Genomic DNA, 26138 nt, shown 5'->3' on the forward strand with positions numbered 1-26138 from the left:
CTCCTACTCCGTCTATCTCCACCCCACCGTCACCCGGCTCTCCGGCAGAGTCTCCAGCTGACAACAGCGCCGCTCTCCCTACCTTGAACAGAGTCGCGATCTCCGGAACTGCTATCTCCGGCGTCTTCGCTGCCCTGCTCTTGTTGTAAATCTTCTCTGTCGGAATGGAACTTTCTCAGCCGTCGATCTTTGCTGGGATGAATGATTGATAGATAGTGGATTGCTTCTTTTATTGATTTATACTTTTTTTTTTTTTTTTTTTTGCAATTTATTACGGAGATTTTAGCTTCCTTGTAATTACATTATTCTTTTTATTTATCTGAATAAATCTATTAAATTTGTAGTGAAAAGCTTGGATTTCTAAGTGGCTCCAATGTCCATTTATACAGACCGTTGAAATCCATTACCCCTATTTTGGATGGTCAGTGTACTTAAAAAATCCCTGATAAAGTGAAATACTAAATACTCCAACGTATGTCAACCGTTGTGATTCTAGTCGCATACTCGGTTGTTCCTACGAGTGGGGCCCACAGCTCAGTTATCCTAACCGGTCGTCTGATGCACATGTGTTAAAATGGACCATGCCCCCAACATCCCCGATCTGGACATGAATAAAAAAAGTATGAAGATAATCTATCTAGATGAGAAAATCCTATCCCTTCACTGAGATATGGATCCAATCGTGTTTGTTCAGAGAAATATATCAGCCGTCCAAAATCCAAATTGAATCCAATGTGGGAGAGTTTGGGGCATCGCACCACACACAACCACAAAAAGTTACCAGATTGTTCTGTCCAAATAATCGGGTGTCCAGATTTCACGGTGGGAGAGGATTCGGTAATCTAGACCATTGATATATGCTGGTGTTATCTGCAGATGAAGGTTTTCCCAATGGTCTTCGGGATTAAAAGATCCTATCAACTAAAAGTAGAACCTTTTTATATAATACACGTGCCATTGATGTGTACATCGAGTGGGTCCCACTTTGGAAGTGGGTTGTCCATCATGTGGGCCCACTTTTGATGTCCACCATCCATCGTCTGGGCTGCAACTTCTACGTGGATCATTCATCATATTGGGCCACTTTAGATATAGGTTGTCTATCATATGCGACCTTAGATGTGGACCCTTCATTAGGTGGGGCTCATTTGATGTGGACTATCCATCACGTGGGGCCACACTTTGATGTGGGTCATCCATCATGTGAGGCCCACTGTGTCCATTATGTGGGCCACCTTGATGTGGGCCAATCATTATGTGGGGCCTCACCTTCATTGTGTGAGCCCACCTTTGATATCAATTGTTCATCACATGAGCCACCTTTGATGTCAACAAGTGGAGCCCACTTAATGTGGATGGTCCATCATGCTGGGCCATACTTTGATGTGGGTCATCCATTATGTGGGGCCCACCTTTGATGTGAACCATGCATTATGGGGGCCCACCTTGATCTGGACCATTCATCATGTGGGGAGCACCTTCAGTATGGGTCGTTCATCATGTGGGCCTAACTTTTGATGTCCACCATCTATCATGTGGGTCCCACATTTGTTATTGATCATCCATGATGTGGGGCCCACTTGATGTGGATAGTCCACCGTGTAAGGTCACATTTTGCCATGGGCCATCCTTCATATGGAACCCACCTTTGATGTTCATCATCCGTCGTGTGGGTCCCACCTTTATTGTGGATCATCCATCATGTGGGGCCCAACTTTCAATATGGGTCGTCATCATGTGGGCTCACCTTGGATGTTGGTTCCATCATGTGGGCCCTTCTTCAATGTCCACCATCTATCATGTGGGTCCCACCTTTGATGGATATTTTCCATTAGGTGGAGCCTGCTTGATGTAGATCATTCATAATGTGGGGCCCACCTTTTGATGTGATCATGCATTATGTAGGACACCTTTATGTGTATCATTCATCACATGGAGCCCCACCTTTAACACGAGTCATGTGGTGTGTCTCGTAGGGATTGTAAAGAAAAGAGAAGAAGGCAAGACATGAATTATATAAGAGGGTTTAAAGATAAATTTATTCTAAAATTAACCCAAATTGTTTGCATAAAATAGGCTTTCAAAAAAGAGTAACATTTTCATTACTTATTTTGGAATGGCTTGCATACTTGTTTTTATAAGAACAAATGTAATCATAGAACTTTAATAATAAACAAATAAGCTCTTGTTAATTGAGACGCGGTTTTACCAGCACTGCAGTTATGTACCCCTACATAAAGTTGTAGTGACTCCTGTAATGCTCTTATGAAAGAGCTGTGCTGAATCCAGAGCTGTCAAATCTTCAATTTAAGTTTGGTGGCGCACAGCAGTAAATTGCATTGAAAAGGGCCTACCTGAGTTGTGGATCTACATAATCAATGGTCCAATTGGCTGAGAATCATGGAATTCAGCTGATGGACAGAGGATTTCACATGTACAACTGGATGGGCCTTTAGAAACGGTTGTAATTGTCAGACTGACGTGGGGCATTATGCTGTGTATGCAAAACCCAATCCATCCATCAGATTAACCCCAGACTTAGATGCGCCATCTCATATACAACAATTAGTGAGGCCGGATCCCAACTATAAGTACATGTGTAGGGCTAAGATGGTGCGTATCTTTCACTAAACTAATGTAATAATGTCGTTGTTTCTGCTCATCTAAGTTACCGTGTTAGTTGTGGATGTAAAGTAATTTTTGGTCTTTAGGCTTAGAAACCAAGTCAAAATCTTACAAGACTGACCCGGTGTAAGTGGACGTGGATTGCCCCATACCTTCAAATGACTGACTTAGTCTTGGCAGAGGTGACTCGGTCTTGGCAGAGGTTCCGTGAAGGTCATTGTGATATATGTATTTTATCCAGGCGGTTTACCTATTGTAAAGATTATTTTAAAGCATGATTCAAAAATAGATATATCCAGAACTCAAGTGCTCCATACCAAAAACAGCAGCGGTGATAATGATGCTACCATAAAACTTTCTAGTTCCATTGCTATGTTTATTTTCCATCCAACCTGTTCATGTACTTAGAATGAAAGGAAAACACAAATATCAGATTGATAAAAAAACAGAAACCTCTGGGGCTCTTTAAAAAGTTTTGAACTGTAAAATACCAATTCCACTGTTTTCTCTGATGTGGCACACTTGAGTGTTGGATCTTCCTACTTTTTAAAATCTTGCCTTTAAATGATCGGTTAAAATAGATAGACGGCGTGGATAAAAGACATACATTATGGTGGTGCCCACGTAACCCCTACCAGGACCGAGTCCGCTGCAATGGTAACGCAGTGCGTGAAACAGCTCGTAGAGTAGACGAGCTGTCCATGTCGGCTAGTTCGTCCTGGTTGCCCAATAATTATCCTTTTTATTATAAAATAAAATAATATTCTCTCTCTTACCGACCTGGTGTCTCTTTCTCTCTATATATACCCTGCTTCTCTTCTTCTCCTATCACTCATCTCTCTCTCTATATATACCCTGCTTCTCTTCTTCTCCTATCACTCATCTCTCTCTCTCTCTCTCTCTCTCTCTCTCTCTCTCTCTCTGCGTGTAGAGTTAGAAGAAGATGGCTTTCTCCTCCAACAGCTTCGTTGCAATTCTGATGATGCTGGGATTATTGGCAGGATCCACACTCGCACAGGCGCCGGGATCCGCGCCATCAGCAGCCCCTACTGTCTCTCCTCCCCCACCGTCCCCCGCCCCGGCATCTCCACCACCTGCCGTTACTCCACCATCTCCGACCCCTTCCGTCACGCCTCCTGCATCCTCTCCTTCTCCGATCTCCAAACCCCCAGCGTCTTCCCCGTCTCCATCGACCACCGTTTCCCCTCCAGCTCCACCTCCGTCATCTCCCTCCCCTTCTTCATCTTCTCCCATTGGCTCTCCTACTCCGTCTATCTCCACCCCGCCGGTACCCGGCTCTTCGGCGGAGTCTTCAGCTGACAACAGCGCCGCTCTCCCTGCCTTGAACAGAGTTGCGATCTCCGGAACTGCTATCTCCGGCGTCTTCGCCGCCCTGCTCTTGTTGTAAATCTTCGCTGTCGGAATGGAGCTTTCTCAGCCGTCGATCTTTGCTGGGATGAGTGATTGATAGATAGTGGATTGCTTCTTTTATTGATTTATACTCTTTTTTTTTTTTTTTGGCAATTTATTACGGAGATTTTAGCTTCGTTGTAATTACATTATTCTTTTTTTGATCTAAATAAATCTATTAAATTTGTACCGAAATGCTTGGTTTTCTAAGTGGGTCCAATGTCCATTTATCGTGACCGTTGAAATTCATTACTCCTACTTTGGATGGTCATTGTACAAGAAAAAAAAAAAAATCCCTGATAAAGTGAAATACTAAATACTCCACTATATGTCAATAGTTGTGATTCTAGTAGCATTCTCGGGTGTTCCTACGAGTGGGGCCCACAGCTCAGTTATCCTAACCGGTCGTCTGATGCACATGTGTTAAGACGGACCATGCCCCCAACATCCCCGATCTGGACACGAATAAAAAAAGTATGAAGATAATCTGTCCAGATGAGAAAATCCTATCCCTTCATTGAGATATGGGCCCATCAGGTTTGTCCAATGAAATACATCAACCGTCCAAAATCCAAATTTAAGAGTTTGGGGGCATTGGACCACACACAACCTCAAAAAGTTACTAGATTGCACTGTCCAGATGATCAAGTGTCCAAATTTCATGGTGGGAGTGGATTCGGTAATCCAGACCATTGATATATGATAGTGTTCACTGTAGATGGAGGATTTCCGAATGGGCTTCTAGCTTAAAAGATCCTATCAACTAAAAGTATAACCTTTTTATATAATACAAGTGCAGTTGATGTGAACATTGAGAGGGTCCCACTTTCAAATCGGGTTGTCTCTCACATGGGCTCACTTTTGATGTCCACTATCTATTATGTGGGGTGCACTTTCCATGTGGATCATTCATCTATTGTGAACGCTGGGAATCGGTGCCCATGCTGATTTATCTTGTTTAGGGTGGAGATGATTTGGCTTTTTTGAATTGATGATGTAATGTAGACTTATAGTCGTCACTAGCCACGTAACTCAGAATCCCGCAGTTAGATAGAACCTACAGAATATGTAAAGCTAGAGAATTCGAAGACTCTCTTACTTTAAATTGACTCTTGATCTGCGATTTAGAGATTCTAAGTAATGGAACTCGGTTACAAAGAAAGAAGGTTTTAAGCACACTCTCTGCCCGTACAGGTGTACGATCTCTACTTCATGCGGTAAGCTGATCTTAAGGTATAAAAATGATAGGATGCAAAGTATTAAAATGAGATTAGACAGACTCGGATTTCTGATGTGGTAAGGTTCGAAATTTCGAAAAGCCACAGATTATACGTTCAGAGAATGTCTAAAAATTGGATTTAAGAATAGATATGATGACGATGAATGACATGTAAGAGGACTAGACTACCATGAGTTTCTAATGTAAAAAGATCCAGGGTTCTGGCAAATCACAGAACATACATTCAATGGCAACCTAGAGAAGCAGTGTGGTTGAGAAGAGAAGTAATGATGTGATTCATAGAATATGAATGCTAGTGATGATTGCATAACCTTTGACTTGCGCTTAAAATTACTTGGATGTTTGGATGCACCATGGTTGAGAATGATTGGTCTAAGTATGACTGGGAGGCTAAGAGATGGTTGGAGAGGGTTAAAAAGATGAGAGCTTAAAAACTCAAGCACACCCTCTCACTCTCACTCATTTTCTCTCTCTAACTCTTGGTTTTTTTTTGTGGTTGTTATTTTGAAATGAAGAGAGGAGGGGGTATTTATAGACCCTTGGGATGACTTTTATGTAATTCAAAGGTTTATGAAGGGTAAATGATGATGTAGTAGTTTTGGATTGGTAGAGAGAAGAGAGATGCCACGTGGTGCTTTTTTATAGGTTGATGGGCATGGTAATATGGTAAATAGTAGGAATTTTGGGGTCAAATAGGTCCAAACATATTTGACTTCTAAAGGAGCAACAGTTGTGTTTTTAGGGCACATTTTCGAGAGGGGGCGGTAATCTGCCCTTGACTGTACTTGCTTGAAATTCAGCCGGGCAGTAATTGGATTACAATCCAATTACTACCTCACTCTATTTGCTTTTGTAAGTTAGCTGAGGGCTTGTTCGGGCCTAGAGAGTGGCTAAGGGCCCGTTTTTGGAGATTTGGCTCAAATATGGCTCGACTTTAGGTGATGGCTTAGGTATGGCTCGGGTTCGGCTAGAGTTTAGGTTAGGGTTAGAGATGGCTAAGGTTTTAAGTAGGGTTCAAGGTTTAGGTTTAGCCCTAAGGATTATCCATGCTTCGTCAAGTTGCTAGCCTGGGTGGGATGTTTACTCATGTTGGGCCACTTTAGATATATATTGTACATCATACGAGACTTAAGATGTGGACCATTCATTAGGTGGGGCTCACTTGATGTGAACTATCCATCACGAGGGGCCACACTTTGATGTGAGACATCCATCATGTGAGGCCCACTCCATCTATTATGTGGGCCACCTTGATGTAGACCAATCATTATGTGGGGCCTCACCTTCAATATGAGTTGTTTATCATGTGAGCCCACCTTTGATATCAATTGTCCATCACATGAGCCACCTCTGATGTCCATCATTCATCATGTGGGTCCCATTGTTAATGTCGACAAGTGGAGCCCACTTAACGTGGATGGTCCATCATGCCGTGCCACACTTTGATGTGGGCCATCCATCATGGGGGGCCTGCCTTTAATGTGAACCATGCATTATGTGAGCCCACCTTGATGTGGACCATTCATCATGTGGGGAGCACCCTCACTATGGGTCGTTCATCATGTGGGCCTAACTTTTAATGTCCACTATCCACATGTGGTTCCCATATTTGTTATTGATCATCCATCATGTGGGGCCCACTTGATGTGGATAGTCCATCATGTAAGGCCACATTTTGATGTGGGCCACATCCATCATATGGAACCCACCTTTGATGTTCATCATTCGTCATGTGGGGCCCAACTTTCAATATGGATCATTCATCATGTGGGCCTACCTTGGATGTCGACTCCATCATGTGGTCCCTCCTTCAATATCCACCATCCATCATGTGGGTCCCACTTTTGATGTGGATTGTCCATTAGGTGGAGCCCTCTTTATGTAGATCATCTATCATGTGGGGCCAACCGTTTAATGGATCATGTATTATGTGTAACACCTTGATGTGGACTATTCGTCAAGTGGAGCCCCACCTTCAACATGGGTCATTCATTATATGCGTTTGTTTAAGAGACATTGTAAAGAAATAAGAAGACGGTAAGATAAGAATTATATAAAATAGTTTAAAGACAAATTTATTCTAAAATTAACCCAAATTGTTAGGGTAAATAAGCTTTCAAAAAAAAGTAATGTTATGGGTAAAAATATATTGATCTGATGTACAGACTCGAAGACTATGGATTGTTTGAGAACCGCAAAATAACATCGGCCTTGGAGGTCACTAAATACCTCGACCTTAGAGGTTGGCATCGGTTACCAACTTTGGAGGTTGACCTCCAGTATCTACATTGGCCTCGGTTGAAGATATCTTTCATAATACTCAATCACCATCTAAGAGGCCTTGCTATATACGTCACCGTCCTCCAAAGATTATAAATACATCCATAAATAAGTAAAGGTACACAAAATCTCTCACTCAAAATTCCTCAATACTACTAGACCCATATTCCTATCCTGACTTTGGAATTAGAGGATCCCCTGCTCTAGCTAGGGTCTCCATTATCTTCTTCATGTGCAGGTACTCGAAGGTTTAAAAAGAGTGGACTGAATTTTTGCATCAACAGTTTGGCGCCGTATGTGGGAACAACATCAAAGTCGTTCTTGCTTTACCAGAAAACTACAATGGCGAAAAGAAAAAAGAAAGCTCTAGTCACCATTGCTACAACCATTCTAACTTTTCTTAAATCATCGACAGAGTAGGTTGCCTAACCCTACCAGCATACCAACTAACATCCAAAAAGTCGCTTCTATTGGTACACTCCCTTGAACACCAGTCAGAGTAGGTACTGAAAGAAGCCGTGCTGAACTAATTAACCAAGCTCAGTAAAAATGCTCATTGGCCAACTCTAACCTCAACATCAAATACTGATGGACGTATCGACTAAAAGATATGAGAGGGGGAGGGGGCGAGGAGGCTCTTACCTCGCCCATGGAATACTGACCACTTAAAAGATATATTACTCTTAAGGACTCAAGAAGTCCACCGACCAGGAGCGCATCGACTGACCGACCTACTCGACGAGGGTGACCTCCATTTGTAAAAGGAAAAAAGGTGCTCGCGAAATTATTGTCGTGCTTCATACTGTTCGACGATTTTTACAATAAAAGAACTTCCCCAGGTCAGGGGAAGTGAACTTCTTTCAAATTTCTATAATCCGAACTACATGAACTACTGAGGACTTCCCTTAGTGTAAGGGAAAAACAGTCCTTAACCAGTTGTCTGACCCTTAGAGAAGATATTGGATCACTAATTGGTAACGTTACTTGGACTACACGACTAACTATGAGGGCTTCCCTTATTGCAAGAGAAGAAAATCCTCTACTATGAATTATATTATGAAAGAGCCTTCACAAGTCAATGGAGGAGAATTTCTTTCAATTCCCTACTATCCGACCTCAAGATCGACTACAAGGACTTCCTTTAGTATAAGAGAAGAAAGTCCTTTTAACGAGTGTTCGGTCTACTACTATGTGAATGACTGGGATTTCCCTCAGTTAAAGGGAAGAAAAGTCTCTTCTATTAATTCTATCATACGCGATCTACCACTGAACAATCGACTTATCGATCTTACAATTGCTCGGCCCATTAACTCTACTTCGTCCGACCTCTTCGGCGCAAGGCATTACACGGTATCAGTCCACGCTAACTTACTTTCCAAGCTTCTGAAGAATGCTAAGAAATAGGGGGGCCATATTTATGGGTAAAAATAAACTGATTAAATGTACAGACTCGAAGACTATAGATGGCTTGAGAGCCAAAAAATAATCTTAGCATAGGAGCGTCCCGGCTCTAGCCAAAGTCTCCATTGTCTTCTTCATGTGCAAGTACTCGAAGGTCTTAAAAAAATGGAGCAGATTTTTACATCAACAAGTAACATTTTCATTACTTATTTTCGAAGGCTTGCATACTTGTTATTTAAAAAACAATTGTATAAATAGGGCTTTAATAATAAGCAAATAAGCTCTGGTGGTAGAGACGCAAACAGCCCGTGGATTTTGTACCTCTAAAGAGGCGTTGACCCTTGAAATGTTCTTATAGCAGAGCTGTGCCGAATTAGAGCTGTCAAATCGGATGAGCACTACAGTAAATTGCATTGAAAATGGCTCACCTGAGTTGTGGGTCTACATAATCAATGGTCCAATCGGCCGAGAATAATGGAGTTCAGCTGATGGACAGAGGACTTCACATGTACAACGGGATGGGCCTTAAATACACTGGTGCTTTAGAAACGGTTGTAATTGTCACACTGACCAATCAGTTATGTGGGGCCACCATGTTGTGTATGCAAAATCCAATCCATCTATCAGATTAACCCCAGACTCAGATGAGTAATCTCAAATGCAACAATTGATGAGGTGAAATCCCAACCATAGGTGCATGTGTAAGGCCACCATGGTGTGTATTTTTCATTGAACTCATGTAATATTCCCATTGTTTCGGCTTATCTTAGTTATGGTGTAAGTTATGGATGTAAGGTGATTTTTGGTCTTCAGGCCTAGGATCGAAGTCAAATCTGACCAGACTGGATTTTATGTACACAACATGGTGAGCCCCACTGACCCGATTGCCTTCTGCGGAGGTCACGGTGATATCTATTTTAAAGATTATTTTAAGGCATGTTTCAAAAATCGACAGATACAAGGCTCAAGTGGGCCACACTGAAATAAGCAGCGGTGATTTAAAAAAAAAGAAAAAAAAGAAAAGAAAAAGGAAACATCTGCTATCCCTTTAAAAAGTTTTCAAAGGTAAGTGACCAATTCCACTGTTTTCTCTGGTGTGGCACACTTGAGTGTTGAATTTTTCTAATTTTCAAATTCATCCTTAAAAATGATCTGTTAAAATGGATGAACGGCGTGGATAAAACACATACATTAGGGTGCGGTCTACATAGCCATTACCATGACCGAGTCCGTTCTGGCAGGGCTAGGAGCCTAGGACGCAATTCGCGTCCAGTGAAAGGGTGACGCGTGAAACAGCTGTGGTAGGGTGGAGGATCTGTTCCTCTCAAACGGCTAGTTCGTCGTGGTTGCCCAATAATTTCACTTTTTATTATAAAATTAAAATAATACTCTTTTCTCTCTAACCGACCTCGCATTTCTCTATATATACTCTGCTTCCCTTCTTCTCTCATCACTAATCTCTCCCTCTATCTCTCTCTCTCTCTCCTTGCTTGCGAGTAGAATTTCTCTCTCTCTCTTCTTGCGATTAGAATCTCTCTCTTTCTATCTCTCTGAGTGTAGAGGAAGAAGAAGATGGCTTTCTCCTACAACAGCTTCGTTGCGATTCTGATGATGCTGGGATTACTGGCAGGATCCGCACTCGCACAGGCGCCGGGATCCTCGCCATCAGCAGCCCCGACCGTCTCTCCTCGCCGACCGTCCCTCGCTCCGGCGTCTCCACCACCTGCCTCCGTCACGCCTCCCGCATCCTCTCCTTCTCCGATCTCCAAACCCCCAGCGTCTTCCCCGTCTCCATCGACAACCGTTTCCCCTCCGGGTCCACCTCCGTCATCTCCCTCCCCTTCTTCATCTTCTCCCACCGGCTCTCCTACTCCCTCTATCTCCACCCCGCCATTACCCGGCTCACCGGCAGAGTCTCCAGCTGACAACAGCGCCGCTCTCCCTGCCTTGAACAGAGTCGCTATCTCCGGATCTGCTATCTCCGGCGTCTTCGCCGCCCTGCTCTTGTTGTAAATCTTCGCCGTTGGAATAGAGCTTTCTCAGCCGTCGATCTTTGCTGGGATGAATGATTGATATATAGTGGATTGGTTCTTTTATTGATTTATACTTTTTTTGTTTTTTGCAATTTATTTCGGAGAGTTTAGCTTCGTTGTAATTCCTCGTTGTAATTCCATCATTCTTTTTATTTATCTGAATAAATCATATTAAATTTGTAGTGAAAAGCTTGGTTTTCTAAGTGTGTCCAATGCCCATTTATCCTGACCGTTGAAATTCATTACCCCTATTTTGGATGGTCAGTGTACAAAAAAAATTCCCTGATAAAGTGAACTACTAAATACTCCAATATATGTCAACCGTTGTGATTCTGGCAGCATACTCGGTTGTTCTAACGAGTAGGGCCCACAGCTCAGTTATCCTAACCGGTCGTCTGATGCACGTGTTAGATGGCCATGCCCCCAACATCACCTATCTGGACAGGAACAAAAAAGTATGAAGATAAACTGTCCAGATGAGAAAATCCTATCCCTTCATTGAGATATGGCCCAATCGTGTTTGTCCAAAGAAATACATCAGCCGTCCAAAATCCAAATTGAATCCAATACGGGAGAGTTTGGGGAATCGGACCACACACGACAAAAAGTTACTAGATTGCTCTGTCCAGACAATCGGGTGTCCAAATTTCACGGTGGGAGAGGATTTGGTAATCCAGACCATTGATATATGCTGGTGTTGAGAGGATTTGGTAATCCAGACCATTGATATACGCTGGTGTTCACTGCAGCTGAAGGTTTTCCCAATGGTCTCTGGGATTAAACGATCCTATCAAATAAAAGTAGAACCTTTTTATATAGTACACGTGCCGTTGATGTGTACATCGAATGGGTCCCACTTTCGAAGTGGGTTGTCCATCATGTGGCCCACTTTTGATGTCCAACATCCATCGTGTGGGCTGCACCTTCAATGTGGTTTAGTCATCAAGTTGGGTCACTTTAGATATAGGTTGTCTATAATATGAGACCTTGGATGTGGACCGTTCATTGGGCGCGGCTCACTTGATGCAGACTGTCCATCATGAGAGGCCACATTGATGTGGGTCATTCATCATGTGAGGCTCGTTGCATCCATTATGTGGGCCACCTTGATGTGGATCAATCATTATGTGGGGCCTCACCTTCATCATGTGAGCCCACATTTGATATCAATTGTTCATCACATGAGCCACCTTTGATGTCCATCATTCATCGTATAAGTCCCGCTGTTGATGTCGACAAGTGGGGCCCACTTAATGTGGATGGTCCATCATGCTGGGCCACACTTTTATGTGGGCCATCCATCATGTGGGGCCTATCTTTGATGTGAACCATATTTATGTAGGCCCACCTTGATCTGGACCATTCATCATGTGGGGAGCACCTTCAATATGGGCTGTTCATCATGTGGGTCTAACTTTTGATGTCACATCCATCATGTGGGTCCCATTTTTGTTATTGATCATTCATCATGTGGAGCCCACTTAATGTGGATAGTCCATCATATGGAACCCACCTTTGATGTTCATCATTTATCATGTGGGTCCCGTCGTATGGTCCTTTATCGTGGATCATCCATCATGTGGGGCCCGACTTTCAATATGGGTCGTTCATCATGTGGGCCCACATTGGATGTCGACTCCATCATGTGGGTCCCACCTTTAATGTGTATTGTCCATTAGTAGGGGTGTACACGAACCTAGCTAGCTCGGTAAGCTCAAGTCGAAAAAGCTCAATTTGTCTTGGTTTGAAGCTGTGTTCGAGCTGAGTCAAGCTGATTTTTCGAGCTCGAAAATGAGTTCGAGTAGGCCCAGCTCGACTCAACTCAGATCGAATCCAGCTCAAATCGAACTTGGATCGAACAAGTTCGGTGACACGGTTACTTTGCTATTGATGTTGCTCACCACGTGTTTGATAAAATGACTCAACGAAGTGTGGCTAGTGGCAAGGAAAGTATGTACATGAAACAAATACCTTTTTTTTTCTTGGTTTTTATGTTGCTTAGAAGGTGTTTGATAAAATACCTGTAAAACAATTGCTACTGTTTCACATATAGAGGGATTCCGAAGGTGCAATCCAGGTGTTTGTGGAAATGCTTCAATGGTGAACTCGGCTCGATCTTGGCTCGAACTCAGTTCGAGCAGCCGATCGAACCGAGCCGAGTTGGCCAGCCAGGCTCGAGGACTAAGCCTAGCCGAGTTCGAGCTGAGGTCAACCAGTGGCCGAGCCGAGTCAAGCTAAGGCCAGCTCAACTCGATTCGACTTGATGTACACCCCTAGCCATTAGGTGGAGCCCACTTGATGTATATCATCCACAATATGGGGCCCACCTTTTGATGTGATCATGCATTATGTGGAGCACCTAGATGTGGACCATTCGTCACATGGAGCCCCCACCATCAACATGAGTCATTCATTATGTGCTCTGTATAGAAAGCAAGACAGGAATTATATAAAAAGGTTTAAAGATAAATTTATTCTAAAATTAAATCAAATTGTTTACATAAAATAAGCTTTCAAAAAATAAAAAAAAGTAATATTTTCATTACCTATTTTTGAAGGGCTTGCATATTTGTTTTTAAAAGAACAAATGTAAACATTGAGCTTTAATAATAATCAAATAAGCTCTTGTTAGTAGAGACGCGGTTTTACCAGTACCGCAGTTTTGTACCTCTAAATAAACTAGCGGCTACTCCTGTAACGTTCTTACGAAAGAGCTGTGCCTGAATCCAGAGCAGTCAAATCTCCAATTTCAGTTTGGTGGAGCACCACAGTAAATTGCATTGAAAAGGGCCCACCTGAGTTGTGGTTCTACATAATCAATGGTCCAATCGGCTGAGAATCATGGAGTTTAGATGATGGACAGAGGATTTCACATGTACAACAGGAGGGGCCTTAAATACTTGGGTGCTTTAGAAACGGTTGTAATTGTCAGACTGACCAATCAGTTCAGTAGGGCCACCATGTTCCGTATGCAAAATCCAATCCATCTATCAGATTAACCCCACACTTAGATGCGCCATCTCAAAAACGACAATTGGTGAGGCAAGATCCCAACTATAAGTACATGTGTAGGGCCAACATGGTGCATGTCTTTCATTAAACTAATGTAATATTGCCATTGTTTCTGCTTATCAAAGTAACGGTGTAAGTTGTGGATGTAAAGTAATTTTTGGTCTTCAGGCTTAGAAACCAAGTCAGAATCTTATAAGACTGACCTGGTGTAAGTGGATATGGATTGCCTACTACATTCAGATGACTGACACGGTCTTGGTAGGGGTTTCGTGGAGGTCATCGTGATGTATGTATTTTATCTAAACGGTTTATTTGTTTTAAAAATTATATTAAGGCATGTTTCAAAAATAAACATATACAAAGCTCAAGTGGACCACACCAAAAACAGCAGTGAAGATAGCGATGCCACCATAAAAACCTTCTTAATCCAACTGTTATGTTTATTCTCCATCCAACCTATTCATAGACCATAATGAAAGGAAAACACAAATATTAGATTGATAAGAAACAGAAACTTCTACGGCTCGTAAAAAAGTTTTAAACGGTAAATGACCAATCCCACTATTTTCTGTGATGTGGCACACTTGAGTGTTGGATCTTCCTACTTTTAAAAATCTTGCCTTAAAATGACCTGTTAAAATAGATGAACAGTGTGGATAAAACACATACATTATGTTTGGGCATCCCAGCTTTACCCGTATGTGGGAACGACATTAAAGTTGTTTCTGCTTTACCAGAAAATTACAATAGCGAAAAGAAAGAAGAAAGTTCTAGCTGTCATTACTACAGCCATCCCAGCTCTTCCCGAATCATCAATCAAGTAGGTTGTCCAGCCCTACCAGCATACCAACTGACATCCAGAAAGTCGCTTCCACCGATACACTCTCTTCAACACCGAGCTAGAGTAGGTACTAAAAGAATCTGAGCTGAACCAATTAACCAAGCTCGGTAAAAAGGCTCCTCGGCCAACTCTAACCTCGACATCAAATACTGAGGGACGTATTGACTAGAAGACATGGGGGCTCTTACCTCGCCTATGGAATGCTGACCACTTAAAAGATCTACTATTTCTGAGGATTCAATAAGTCCTCTTACCAGGAGCGCATCGACCGACTGACCTACTTGATAAGGGTGACCTCCCTTTCTAAAAGGGAAAAAGGTGCTCGCGACATTATCGCTGTGCTTTTTACTGTTCGGTGATTTCTACAATAAAAGAATTTCTTTCAAAATTGTATAATCCGAGTTACATGAACTAATGATGACTTCCCTTAGTGCAAGGGAAAAACAATCCTCAATAAGTCGTCCAACCTTTAAAGAAGATGTTGGACCACTAATTGGCAATGCTACTTGGACTACTTGACTGATTACGAGAGCTTCCCTTAGTGCAAGGAAAGAAAGTCCTCCACTTTAAATTCTACTATGAAAGAACCTCTCCGGGTCAGGAGACGAGAATTTCTTTCAATTCCCTACTATCTGACATTACGATCAATTACGAGGACTTCTCTTAGTATAAGGAAAGAAAGTCTTTCTACCGAGTGCTCAGCCTACTACTATGTGAGTGACTGGGACTTTCCTCAATTAAAAAGAAGAAAAGTCTCTCCTATTAATTCTACCATGCACAATCTACCACTGAATAAGTAAATAATCGATCATACAATTGCTCGGCCCACTAGCTCTACTCCGTCCGACCTCTTCAGTGCAAGACATCACACGGTGTCAGTCCACGCTATCCCAATCTCCTGAAGAACGCTTGGAAGTAGAGGGGCTACTATTATAGGTGAAAATGGACTGATCAGATGCATAGACCCGAAGACTATGGATTGCTTGAGAGCCGAAAAATAAACTCAACTTCCGAAGTCGGCCTCGGTTACCAACTTTGAAGGTCGTCCTCTGATATCTACATCGGCCTCGGATGAAGATATCTTCCGTAATACGCAATCACCATCCAAGAGGCCTTGCCATATACGTCACCGCCCTCAAAATGTTATAAATACATTTGCAGATAAGTAAAGGTATGCAGAATCTCTCACCCAAAACTCCTCAATACTATTAGACCCAGTTTCCTGGCATGGCTTTGGCATCGAAGGGTCCCCTGCTCTAGCCAAGGTCTGTATTGTGTTCTTTCTATGTAAGTACTCGAAGGTCTAAAAAGAGTATACCAAATTTTTGCATTAACAAGTAACATTTTCATTACTTATTTTTAAATGGCTTACATACTTGTTATTAAAAGAACAATTGTACAAATAGAGCTTTAATAATAAGTAAATAAGTTCTTGGCAGTAGACACACCAATGGCTCTTTTGTTTTGTAAATAAAGTGGTGTTGACTCTTGGAATGATCTTACGGCAGAGCTGCGCCGAATTACAGTTGTCAAATCGGATCGGGGGACCACAACAGTAAATTGCATTGAAAATGTCACGACCCAGATTTCAGGTTCCTGGCATATACTTTAGATCCGAGATCCATGTCGTAACTTGTATACTAAGTGTACTTAACTTACAAAAAAATTTTCATATACCCAGTAGTTATGTCATAGATCTACATTCCATTCATACTCAATCTCATCTCATAAATAAGAAACGACCATTTATTCCAATAATCAATCATAAACATAGTTAAGGACCCTCCCATTCGGGGTCTTGAGAAATGAACTAAATATGTCTAACAACTTAAAATAATTAATTAACAATCTAAGAAAATCAAATATAATTAAAGTAAAAAAACAAAAAATCATGACTACTTTAGGGCAACAACTTCTTCCTCTGCTAAGTTGGGCCACGTGTCTCTTAAATCCTCTTCTGGTTCGGCGGCAACGTATTCATGTTTTTGAGCCATCGGCTCACCCTCATTCATATCTATAAGGTTTTACATCAATAAAGGATAACCTGGCCATGTAACAACCCTAAATTTTGGTGCGTTAAAGAAAATTAAAATAAATATTTTAAAATTTTATTTTAAAATAAAAAATAAAAAAAAGTTAATAGTTGAGTTGGTAGAGACATTCTTAATTGAGAGAGAGGTTTAGGGATCGATTCTTAAAGTAGTAATAATAATTTTTTTAACAAATGTCATAAAAAAAAATCTAATTCAAGAGAAGGGAGGATGTGCTCATCCTATCTTATCAAGAGAAGTTTCTTTAAAAAGGGATACGGAGGAAATTCTAAGGCTTGATTAGGGGTGTACACGAGTTGATCCGAGTCAAACTAGGCTCAACCCGGCTCGACCCGGTCACCAGCCAAACCTAGCCCGGTCACCGGGCCAACATGTTCAGCCCGAACTCGGCCCGATCAGCAATCGGGCGAGTTCGGGCCAATTTCGAACCTTTCAGCAAGTTCATGGGAAGGGCTTTGGCAGGTAATCCGCATCCCATTACAAGGCCCTCGATCAACGGTTTAGATAGTTAAACTATAAACTCCACAAAAAATCTAACTAGTCAGGGCATTATAATTCCTTTTTGTATTTGGATGAATCTAGGTCGTTCAAGTTACACGTCTGTGAGGTGGATGCTTTGAATACACACACACACACACACACACACACACACACACACACACCACTCGATCGAGTCGAGCCAGGTCGAGTCGGGTTATGGACCGAGTCGGGGTGAACTGGGACCTATCCGATTTCGGCCCGAACTCAGTTTCAGGCTGAAAAAAATGGCTTGTCCCGACCCAAACTCAGTTCCGAGTAGGGTCGAGCCGAGCGAGTTAACCGGGCTAGCCTGGTTCGTGTATAGCCCTAGGCTTGATCAGGTAAGTGTCAACCTTTAGATCTTTTTAATTTTTTACTATGTTGTTAATTTCTTCCCGATCTATACAATGGATTGTGTGGATCATCCACACGATCATTGTATAGGTGTGTAGAAAAAGTTTTAATAAAGTAATGTTTTTATGATTTCAGATCTGGTTAGTAATATTTTAGGAATAAATTGAATGGATGGAATCTAATTGTGTTAAAATAGATCTGAACGGGTCATTTGATCCTAAGTACCAAAAGATAAAAGTGCCTTAAATTTCAGATCGATCTGACCATCAGATGGGCTATAGTAGCAAATATATAAATGTTTAATAAGGAAAGTTTAGATTTCTGCGCAACTGATTGATATCACTTAGCGTAGAAAGTCGAGATGGGCCATTGGTGTATATGTGGTTAGATCCACACAATTCATCAAATGTGTAGATGCAAGATATGACAAGACCTCAAGAATCTGGATGATCCAATCATCCGGTGGGCCACCCCGATTAATTATTTGACAATCAATTTCAGGATCTTAAAAAGAAAATCTAAATCTTGATAATTAAATTTAATAAACATATCATTTTAATTATTTGATCATTTAGGGTTTGGCCACTTAGGATGTATATCAAGGTGGGTCCCACCATGTAAAGTAACTAGATGAATAATAATGTTATTAATATAACTGATAGGATCTTTGAATTTAAACCAACCCATTTATGTTGTGGATTCTATACTATCAGACTCAAGTGAGTAACCCAACTTGTCACATGATTCATTAAAATTAAAATAAATCGTTTGTGATTGTTTGATTAATTGATATACTGATTTGAGTATTTTGTTGTGATAATTGTATGCTAAATTCATATATGAATATTCTGATCAAGACAAGTATACAAAATATGAAAAATATGCATTTACATATTGTTGCTGACAAAATCTGGATGACTCTCCGCTCGGATTACTGAACTCCGAGTCACTTCAGCATCTTGAACCTGCACAATCATAATGAGTAAAGGAGACCCTGGTATAGACAGGGGACCCTCCGATGCCTAAGCCAGGTCAAGGGAATCTGGGTCTAAGTTATTTTTATTTGTAGAGGGAGAGTGTGAGATATTGCGTACCTGTTTTCTCCTTGTGAGATACTATTTATACCCTCTCACCTGGAAAGGGCGTGTTCGTATAACTCAACGCGTTTTGGGGCACTCACCACCTTCCGCAGGAGACTCGGCTGCCCAACCGTCGTGTGGTTATGCGAACGTGGGTGGTTGAATAACCGTCACTAAATGTGTGGTAGTTGTGACGCCCTATTACTGTGGTCATATATGGGCAGGCACACGTGGGCGGGCGCACATATAGGCGGGCCCCAAGATGGCTGGCAGGCTACTGTGTGGCTGGCAACCTACTGTGCACATAGTGAAGGTGAAACTTTATCCCACATCGGAAGTGTCGTCTGAAGTTGTGGTGGTTATATGTGGAGTTGTCACTTTATACTGTATGAGGCCTTTTGGGGGCAACCCCGAGAGCAAAACCATGCGGGCTGTGCCCAGAGCGGACAATATCATACAGTGTGGGCATGGGCTGTTACAAATGGTATCAGAGCTGAGGATGGCTCTGCCCTCGGTGGGGGATATTGTGCCGCCCTGTCACTGTGGTCATATGTGGGCGGGCACACACGGGCGGGCGCACATGTGGGTAGGCCCCAAGATGGCTAGCAGGCTACTGTGCACATAGTGAAGGTGAAACTTTATCCCACATCAGAAGTGTTGTCTGAAGTTGTGGTGGTTATATGTGGAGTTGTCACTCTATACTGTATGAGGCCTTTTGTGGGCAACCCCGAGAACAAAACCGTGCGAGCTGTGCCCAGTGCGGACAATATTATACAGTGTGGGCGTGGGCTGTTACAGTAGTGGAGCGACTTGAGGTCCCACAAATAGATTTCAATCTGAGCTTCAGACCGACTGCCTCAGCATCAAACTACTCTGAGTCAGCAGCCCTAGCCCTAACTCGTTTGCCCAAAGCCTCGGAGTAAGAATGTAACTACAGTCGAGCCAGAAGTCTTTCCCTTCGGTTGTTCTCATAATTTTAGACTTATTCGTGCATCTCCAGTCGGCTCTGAATGGCATCGGACTTCGGAGTTGAGAGGGCACGGATCTTTCCATAACACATATCATCCACTATTCATTACATTTGCATAATGCATGGTCAATCCTAGGGGCCCTCCCTGAAAGAAATGTCGATCCTGGTAGAATGTTAACAGATGTGGGCTATGCCCAAGCCTACCGAAAGGTGGAAGCCTACCCAATGGATGGATGCGGGTTGACGATCTCCAACCCAAGCAGATGGACGATCATCCCATCTGATGCATCCATACACCATTTGTATCCATATCATTGTATATACATTTTTATGTTATTTTAATTGCTATGATTATGAACCATGCTAGGTTATTTCATTAAGTCTGTCTAATTTACTTTTTTATTAATAGAAAAACCTTACAGAAGAGCCATTAGCGGATGATGCGGAGCAAGAACATGAAGGATTTACCGCACCTGAACACGACCTATGTGAAATGTGGTCATACTTATCTGAAGATGAAGTGATGCCATTAGACCATTTCTGATTATGTGATTTATTTACTAGAATAGTTTGATTAACATATAATGCATATTGGTATTGATTTTGAGATTTTAAGAAATTATTTAAATTTATCTAATTAAAATAATGTTAGTATGGAATAAACATAATTGTAGTATGATAATATAATAAATGAATGATTTTTAATATTTATATTATTTTAAGAATCATCAAGATTTATATATGTCTAGTTGATTGGTGCTAAGTGTTATGTACGTGTGATTGGAGTTGGGGTGGAACTTAGACTGAATGTAATTATCACATCTGATTAAACTGATTGAGGAATTAAGTTAGTACACTTTGTATACGAGTTACGAACTGAAACTCGGGCCCTGAGGGTGCACATTCTGTACTTGAATTTCGGGGCGTGACAGGCCAGCCCTAGGGAGAATTCCTGACATGGTTCTTTACATCAAATTATAATAGAATGTCAATAATTATAAACAATATAAATTTTAAAAAAATACAAATGCAATGCATCAATGCATTAAGTGGGAATCCGTCAACTTGATTAAATTGAAAACCCGTCAACCCACATTTGACCCTTGACAGGCTTTTACCATTTGGTAGGTATAGGCAATGCCCGCATCTACTCCTTGAGTAGGCTTTCACTAGTATAGTGGGCTTTTGGTAACGATTCTAGCAGGAATACCATCCAAGGAGGTCCCCTAGGAATCCAGCACGTGTTGTGCATGCAATTGATGGATGCACCATGTAATCATAAATCATGTATTGCATAGATTATTTCGATTATTACATTTGAATCAACATAGTCTAACACATTAATCAAATTATATCATTATTATTATATTAATACAGAAATCACACAGTCATCTAAATCAACTAAGAGTACATGACAATTAAATCAGGGTAATAATACAACACATCAAACAATCTATCTATTTTAACTTGATGGATGGAAAATACATCGGGATCACTCACCTTGATGTGGTGGAGATGATTCCGTGAACCAACGGTTTGAATTTAATTAGAATTTCATAAAATCACATAAATAAGAATTTTCTTTAATCTTATAATTACACATAATGAATAAAATGTATGATTTATTATCTATCATTTATTCAGATCGATGTTACCCATCTAATAGTCTGATCGGTCTAGAATTTAAGATTTTAATTTATTTTAATCTTAAATAACTAATGAATGGTGATGACACATATTTCAAATAATGTCATATAATTCTCTGTGCCAAATTGTATCTTGCATAGAAAATTACTCTTCTATTTTTTATTCAATTTCGTTAGATTAAAGAAGAAAATTGGTAGATATATGATCAGTACGATCCATTAAGGTGTCGAATTGATCTGATTCTTAAAAATATTATATAATTAAGTCTTATAACACTCATGAACAGTACAGATCATACTGATCGCTGTCTATCATGAAGAAAAAAAATCTCATATTCTACACATTAGCCTTAAAGCCATGCGCACGCCTTAAAATCTCACGTTCTATACTTTAGCCTTAAAGTTATGCGCATACCTTTTTACATAAATGAATTAAACCTAAACAATGGATGTTTGATTGATTCAATCTATCCAATGTGTAAATCATGCTAAATTAACTATTGCATAAATAAAATAAAATAAAATAAAAAACAAAATACTAACCTGAATAAACAAATTTCAAAAATTATTCTTTCCACTTTCCCTTTTGTGTTTTTTTTTTTTCTAAAAGTTTTTCTTTGGTTCTTTTAGTTTTGATATAACTATCGTTCTCTTATGTTCTTTTTTTAAGAAAGAAGGTTCGTTAGGAAACTACAAGAAAATTTTGTATAGCGAGAGATAAGAGAAATGATGATGAGATTGGTAGATCTCTTTCCCGCTCAAATTTAAAATTTATTTTTTTAAAAAATACAAGCGTTACAAAAAATGGCCCACCTGAGTTGTGGGTCTACATAATCAATGGTCCAATCGACTGAAAATCACGAAGTTCAGCTGATGGACAGAGGATTTCACATGTACAACAGGATGGGCCTTAAATATTTAGGGGCGTGTTTGGTCACTGGAATTGAATGGTATGGAATTGTATTAGATGGGATAAACATTATTATTGCATAATGATTGTATGTCTGGAAATACCATGGTATTGTAGCCATCCAATCTCATATTTGGGATAAAAATTTTGTTACTGAAAACACGGGATTAAGCAAAATCATGTTTGGTGGACTATGGAATTGTAATCAATGGACCAAATTCATAATGGATGTTGTTCACTTGAACACATATATGACCATAATGCCATGTGTAAACGGTGTATGTAGATGGACGGCATGGATAAATGTATGCATCAATGTGGGGCCCACATGTGTAGTGGATTTCAAAATCCACGGAGTTCATGCACGGGATCAAATGCAATTCCATTCCACATGATCCCAACCAATCCCATCCTCTCCCAATGCGAATTTCATGGGACTGGCCAAACGCCCCATAGGTGTTTAGAAACAGTTGTAATTGTCAGACTGAGAAATCCGTTCCGTGGGGCCACTATGTTACGTTGTATATGCAAAATCCAATCCGTCTATCAGATTAACCCCAGACTCAGATGAGCCATCCCAGATGCAACAATTAGTGAGGCCAGATCCCAACCATAGGTAGATGTGTAAAGCGAGCACATGGTGTGTATCTTTCATTAAACCAAAGTTACCATTGTTACATGTTGTGTGGTTCATCTAATTAGGTGTGGGTGTAACGTGATTTTTGGTCTTGGAGCCTAAAATCGAAGTCCAAATATGACAAGACTAGACTTGCGTACACAACACCGTGGGCCCCACGGACCCTCGAAGAAAAATCGAAGTCAATACGTAATTCTTTTCCCTCATGTATTTTTTACCTTATTAACAGATTGGATGGAAAATAAATGTAACGGTGGGCCCTACGAATTTTTTAACGGTGAAAATCATTATCCTCGCTGCTATTTTTGGTGTGGTCCATTTAAGCTTTGGATATGATTTGTTTTTTGTCTAATGATCTAAAATGATTTCCAAAAATGGATGAACGGTATGGATATAATAAATACATCATTGTTGGGCCCATGTAACTTTTATCTCCTTTGAACCGTTCGTACAACTCGGAGCTTGAGGAGCGTCGGCACTCGTCTTCGCACGATACGTATCTACACCCGCTATATAGCTGGTCTGTGGTACATCGCCAATACGCTCCCTGTAAGTACGCGGATTACCTCACTACCCTATCAGGACTGACTCGGTCCCGGTGATATATGTATTTTATTCCGCCATCTGTCCATTTTAAAAGATTATTTTAATGCATGATCCCCTTAGATCCAATGTGGGCCACACCAAAAGAAGCAGCGGTGGTAAATATGCCACCACAAAAACCTTCATAGGCCCATTGTTATGATTGTTTTAACCTGTTCATAAGATCACATAAACCCAGTTGAAAGGAAATCACAAATATCAGATCCATAAAAAACAGAAGCTTTTGCGGCCCTTTAAAAAAGTTTTCAACGGTAAGTAACCAATCCTATTGTTTCCTGTGGTGGGCATACTTGAGCGTTGGATCTGCCTACTTTTCAAAATCATCCTTAAAAATGATTTGTTAAAATGGATGAAGGGCGTAAACCACATATATTACAGTGTGGGCCCCAGAGCTCCTGCAAGGACCGAGTCCGTCCTGGCAGGTTGGGAAGCAATCCGCGTCCTCTAAAGGGTGACGGATTGCGTGAAACAGCTGTTGTAGAGTAGAGGATCTGTCCCTCTCAAACGGCTAGTTCGTCCTGGTTGCCAAATAATTTCCCTTTTTATTATAAAAATAAAATAATACTCTTTTCTTTCTAACCGACCTTGCATTTCTCTATATATACCCTGCTTCCCATCTTCTCTCATCACTCATCCCTCCCTCTTATCTCTCTCTCTCTCTCTCTCTCTCTCCTTGCTTGCGAGTAGAATCTCTCTCTCTCTCTCTCTCTCTCTCTCTCTCTCTCTGCTTGCGATTAGAATCTCTCTCTCTCTCTCTGAGTGTAGAGGAAGAAGAAGATGGCTTTCTCCTACAGCAGCTTCGTTGCGATTATGATGATGCTGGGATTACTGGCAGGATCCGCACTCGCACAGGCGCCGGGATCCTCGCCATCAGCAGCCCCGACCGTCTCTCCTCCCCGACCGTCCCTCGCTCCGGCGTCTCCACCACCTGCCTCCGTCACGCCTCCCGCATCCTCTCCTTCTCCGATCTCCAAACCCCCAACGTCTTCCCCGTCTCCATCGACCACCGTTTCCCCTCCGGCTCCACCTCCGTCATCTCTCTCCCCTTCTTCATCTTCTCCCACCGGCTCTCCTACTCCGTCTATCTCCACCCCGCCGTTACCCGGCTCTCCGGCACAGTCACCAGCTGACAACAGCGCCGCTCTCCCTGCCTTGAACAGAGTCGCTATCTCCGGATCTGCTATCTCCGGCGTCTTCGCTGCCCTGCTCTTGTTGTAAATCTTCGCCGTTGGAATGGAGCTTTCTCAGCCGTCGATCTTTGCTGGGATGAATGATTGATAGATAGTGGATTGCTTCTTTTATTGATTTATACATTTTTTTTCTTTCTTTTACAATTTATTACGGAGATTTTATCTTCGTTGTAAATACATTATTCTTTTCATTTACATGAATAAATCTATTAAATTGGTAATGAAAAGCTTGGTATTCTAAGTGTGTCCAATGTCCATTTATCCAGACCGTTGAAATTCATCACGCTCATTTTGAATGGTCATTGTACGAAAAATTTCCCTGATAAAGTGAAATATACTCAAAAGTATATGTCAACCGCTCTGATTCTAGTAGCATACTCGGGTGTTCTTACAAGTGGGGACCACACCTCAGTTATCCTAACCGGTCGTCTGATGTACATGAGTTAGGTGGACCATTGAGATATGGGCCAATCGGGTTTGCCCAAAGAAATACATCAACCTTCGAAAATCCAAATTGAATCCAATCTGGAAGATTTTGGGTCCCAGACCATATTCAACCAAAAAAAAAAGAAAAAAAAAGGCAAAAACAAAAAATAAAACCAGCTCCTAGATTGCTTTGTCCAGATAATCGGGGTCCGAATTTCACGGTATGAGAGAATTCGGTGATCTGCACCGTTGGTTTTCACTGCGGAAGAAGGATTTGCCAACGGTCTTCCAGGTTGCAAGATCCTATCAACTAAAATTAGAACTTTTTTATTATAATACATGTACCGTTGATGTAAGATCCTGAGAGCCGTCTATCAGTAGGATTGAAATGGAAATGTTAAAAATCATCCTATATCGAGGAGATTTTCGAGGCATACTACATTCGCGGTGGGACATAACAGACCGATGTTATGTTTACCAAACCATGGGACCCACTTGAAAACCTGTCTGTTAATGTGGGCCGTTGGTTCTACTGGGGTATTCGATTTGTACGGGTGGAGCCCATGGTTAGGTGGTTGATCTAAGCCACTAAATAGATGGGGAACGACCGTGGATGCAACTTTTTCTAACAGGTCTCCCAGTTTGGAAGATCATAGCCATGGAATCACTGGGTTTTTTTAGGTGATTGTGAGCCATTGCGTAACTAATTCTTGGAAGGGGCTTGCGTAATTAAACCCATCTATATGGATGAGTCACCTCGGAAAATCTTCCGTGCCGAAAATTCAGCCCGATCCAAAACTCAGATGGGCCACACAGCACAGTGAACATATTGTGAGAGGGAATGCAGGCAGATGATTAGTGTGTGGGGCCCACTGGATTGTGCAATATATAATCAAAGCCATTCAAACCCT

General features: G+C 41.4%; 3 protein-coding genes across 3 annotated transcripts; 2 read left to right on the forward strand and 1 right to left on the reverse strand.

The window, feature by feature from the left end:
- The first annotated feature begins 3495 nt into the window (after positions 1 to 3495).
- Positions 3496 to 4230, forward strand: LOC131242365 (classical arabinogalactan protein 9-like). Its single transcript, XM_058240956.1, has one exon. It carries the CDS (start codon positions 3569 to 3571, stop codon positions 4031 to 4033), a length of 465 nt encoding a protein of 154 aa, XP_058096939.1. The 5' UTR covers positions 3496 to 3568; the 3' UTR covers positions 4034 to 4230.
- A 6309-nt stretch (positions 4231 to 10539) lies between these two features.
- LOC131242016 (uncharacterized) lies at positions 10540 to 24228 on the reverse strand. Its single transcript, XM_058240369.1, has 3 exons — positions 24217 to 24228; positions 18658 to 18731; positions 10540 to 10954 (listed from the first exon to the last, which is right to left on the reverse strand). The coding sequence occupies exons 1-3, from the start codon at positions 24226 to 24228 to the stop codon at positions 10540 to 10542; spliced, it is 501 nt and encodes a 166-aa protein (XP_058096352.1).
- A 160-nt stretch (positions 24229 to 24388) lies between these two features.
- On the forward strand, positions 24389 to 24829 carry LOC131242017 (lysine-rich arabinogalactan protein 19-like). The gene has a single exon (XM_058240370.1). It carries the CDS (start codon positions 24389 to 24391, stop codon positions 24827 to 24829), a length of 441 nt encoding a protein of 146 aa, XP_058096353.1.
- Positions 24830 to 26138: the final 1309 nt, after the last annotated feature.

The sequence above is a fragment of the Magnolia sinica genome, chromosome 4 (genome assembly GCF_029962835.1).
Source record: "Magnolia sinica isolate HGM2019 chromosome 4, MsV1, whole genome shotgun sequence".
Lineage (NCBI taxonomy): Eukaryota > Viridiplantae > Streptophyta > Magnoliopsida > Magnoliales > Magnoliaceae > Magnolia > Magnolia sinica.